At 37.3% G+C, this 2,200-nt stretch overlaps 1 protein-coding gene across 1 annotated transcript; it reads left to right on the forward strand.

The window, feature by feature from the left end:
- Positions 1–522: 522 nt before the first annotated feature.
- LOC138768648 (olfactory receptor 10AG1-like) lies at positions 523–1,461 on the forward strand. Its single transcript, XM_069946602.1, has one exon. The coding sequence runs from the start codon at positions 523–525 to the stop codon at positions 1,459–1,461; it is 939 nt and encodes a 312-aa protein (XP_069802703.1).
- The last annotated feature ends 739 nt before the right edge of the window (positions 1,462–2,200 follow it).

Raw genomic sequence — 2,200 nt, forward strand, 5'->3', positions numbered from 1 at the left:
ATGGTTAAATTAAACCGACAGCGGTGGATTATTAATGTACAAACACAAGTATTATACTGCCAGACACAGGTTTATTAAAGAAATGAAGATGTAACGTAAACGGTGATTTGAAGGGTTAAAGTAAACCGACAGCGGTGGATGACTGACGTACAATCACAGGTATTATGCTGTTAGACACAGTTTTAATAAAATAATAAAGATGTAACCTGCCTGGTGATTCAAAGGATTAAATTCAACCAGTAGCGGTGGATCCCTGACACACAATCACAGGTATTATACTGCCAGACACGGATTTAACCTGCTACAGATTTCACTGCTACTTTCTTCACAATTTCCTCTACTGTATGTCTATGTCTAATAACCTTCTATAACCTCGCAATGAATAATGATACTATTTAAAATTAACATTTATTTTAATATTTGTTTTTATTGTTCAGCCTACTATCAAAATGTGAAAATATTTAATATTTTCTTAAATGTCGTCAGTTGAAGATCCTTTTTTTTGGTAATATAATTAATAAAATGGAGAGAGGAAACAACACACAAATACATGACTTTATCCTTGTTGGATTTTCTATTAATCCCCCCTTCCAATATATCGTATTTGTGATCTTTCTCCTTATCTTTATGATATCTCTGCTGTCTCATATGTTTATAATTCTTATATATATATTTAGTCCTAGTCTTCATACTCCTATGTATTTCTTTCTTGCCAATTTTTCTTTTATGGAAATATGTTACCTGTTCACTTTATCGCCGCAAATGTTGATCAATCTTCTTTCCGAACACAAAACCATCACCTTCTATGGATGTGCCATGCAGATGAACTGTTTTCTATTACTGGGCAGTGCAGAATGCTATTTGCTGGCAACCATGGCGTATGATCGATATAACGCCATATGCCATCCTTTGCTATATAATACAATTATAAGGGACATAGTCTGCATCAGGCTAGTCATTGCTTCTTGGATCATTGGGACAACAGTCGCTCTCCTAGAAACTAATCTCATATTTTCATTGCAATTCTGTAGGTCCAATAGAATTAACAATTTCTACTGTGATATTTCACCATTATTGAATCTGGCCTGTAATAACACTGAGATTAATGAAATTATACTGCGTGTAATCACTATCATTGTTGTCGTCATACCTTTTATATTGATTGTAATTTCATATACAAAAATCATCTGGACAATTCTTAAGCATTATTCTGCTGGGACGAGGAAAAAAGCTTTCTCCACTTGTACCTCTCACCTCATAGTTGTATCTATGTCTTATGGATCAGGCACTATCATGTACTTGAGACCAAAGTCACGTTATGGCACAGATGAAGATAAGTATTTTTCCATCCTATATGTTGTTATTGCCCCTTTAATGGGCCCTTTTATATATAGTTTAAGGAATAATGACGTAATAAATGCAGTTAAAAAAATAATAGCAGAAATTAAAACAGAACATTAAAGGAGAAGTCCGGCGAAAATTAAAGTATTGTATTGGCCCCCAAAAGTTATACAAATCCCCAATATACACTTATTACAGGAAATGCTTATAAAGTGTTTTTCCTACACTTTTCCTACACTCCTACACTTACAACTGCATCAAGCCTTCACTTCCTGGATAACATGGTGATGTCACTTCCTAGATAACGTGTTGATGTCACTTCCTGGATAAAAATGATGATGTCACTTCCTGGATAACATGGTGATGTCACTTCCTGGATAACATGGTGGTGTCACTTCCTGGATAACATGGTGATGTCACGACCCGACTCCCAGAGCTGTGCGGGCTGTGGCTGCTGGAGAGGATGATGGCAGAGGGATGCTCAGTGTCCCTCCAGTGCCCTGTGTCCCTCAGTGTCCCCCTGCCATCATCCTCTCCAGCAGCCACAGTCCGCACAGCTCTGGGAGTCCGGTTGTGACATCACCATGTTATCCAGGAAGTGACATCACCATGTTATCCAGAAAGTGACATCACCATGTTATCCAGGAAGTGACATCACCATGTTATCCAGGAAGTGACATCACCATGTTATCCAGGAAGTGACATCACCATGTTATCCAGGAAGTGAAGCCTTGATGCAGTAGTAAGTGCAGGGAAAAAAAACACTTTCTAAGCATTTCCTGTAATAAGTGTATATTGGTGATTTGTTTACCCTTTGGGGGGCAATACAATAATTTAATACAAAATTTTCCCCAAACTT

The sequence above is a fragment of the Dendropsophus ebraccatus genome, chromosome 12 (assembly GCF_027789765.1).
Source record: "Dendropsophus ebraccatus isolate aDenEbr1 chromosome 12, aDenEbr1.pat, whole genome shotgun sequence".
NCBI classification, from domain to species: domain Eukaryota; kingdom Metazoa; phylum Chordata; class Amphibia; order Anura; family Hylidae; genus Dendropsophus; species Dendropsophus ebraccatus.

Coding starts and splice junctions, on each gene's coding strand:
- LOC138768648 (XM_069946602.1), top strand. CDS start 523: ATGGAGAGAGGAAACAACACACAAATACATGACTTTATCCTTGTTGGA.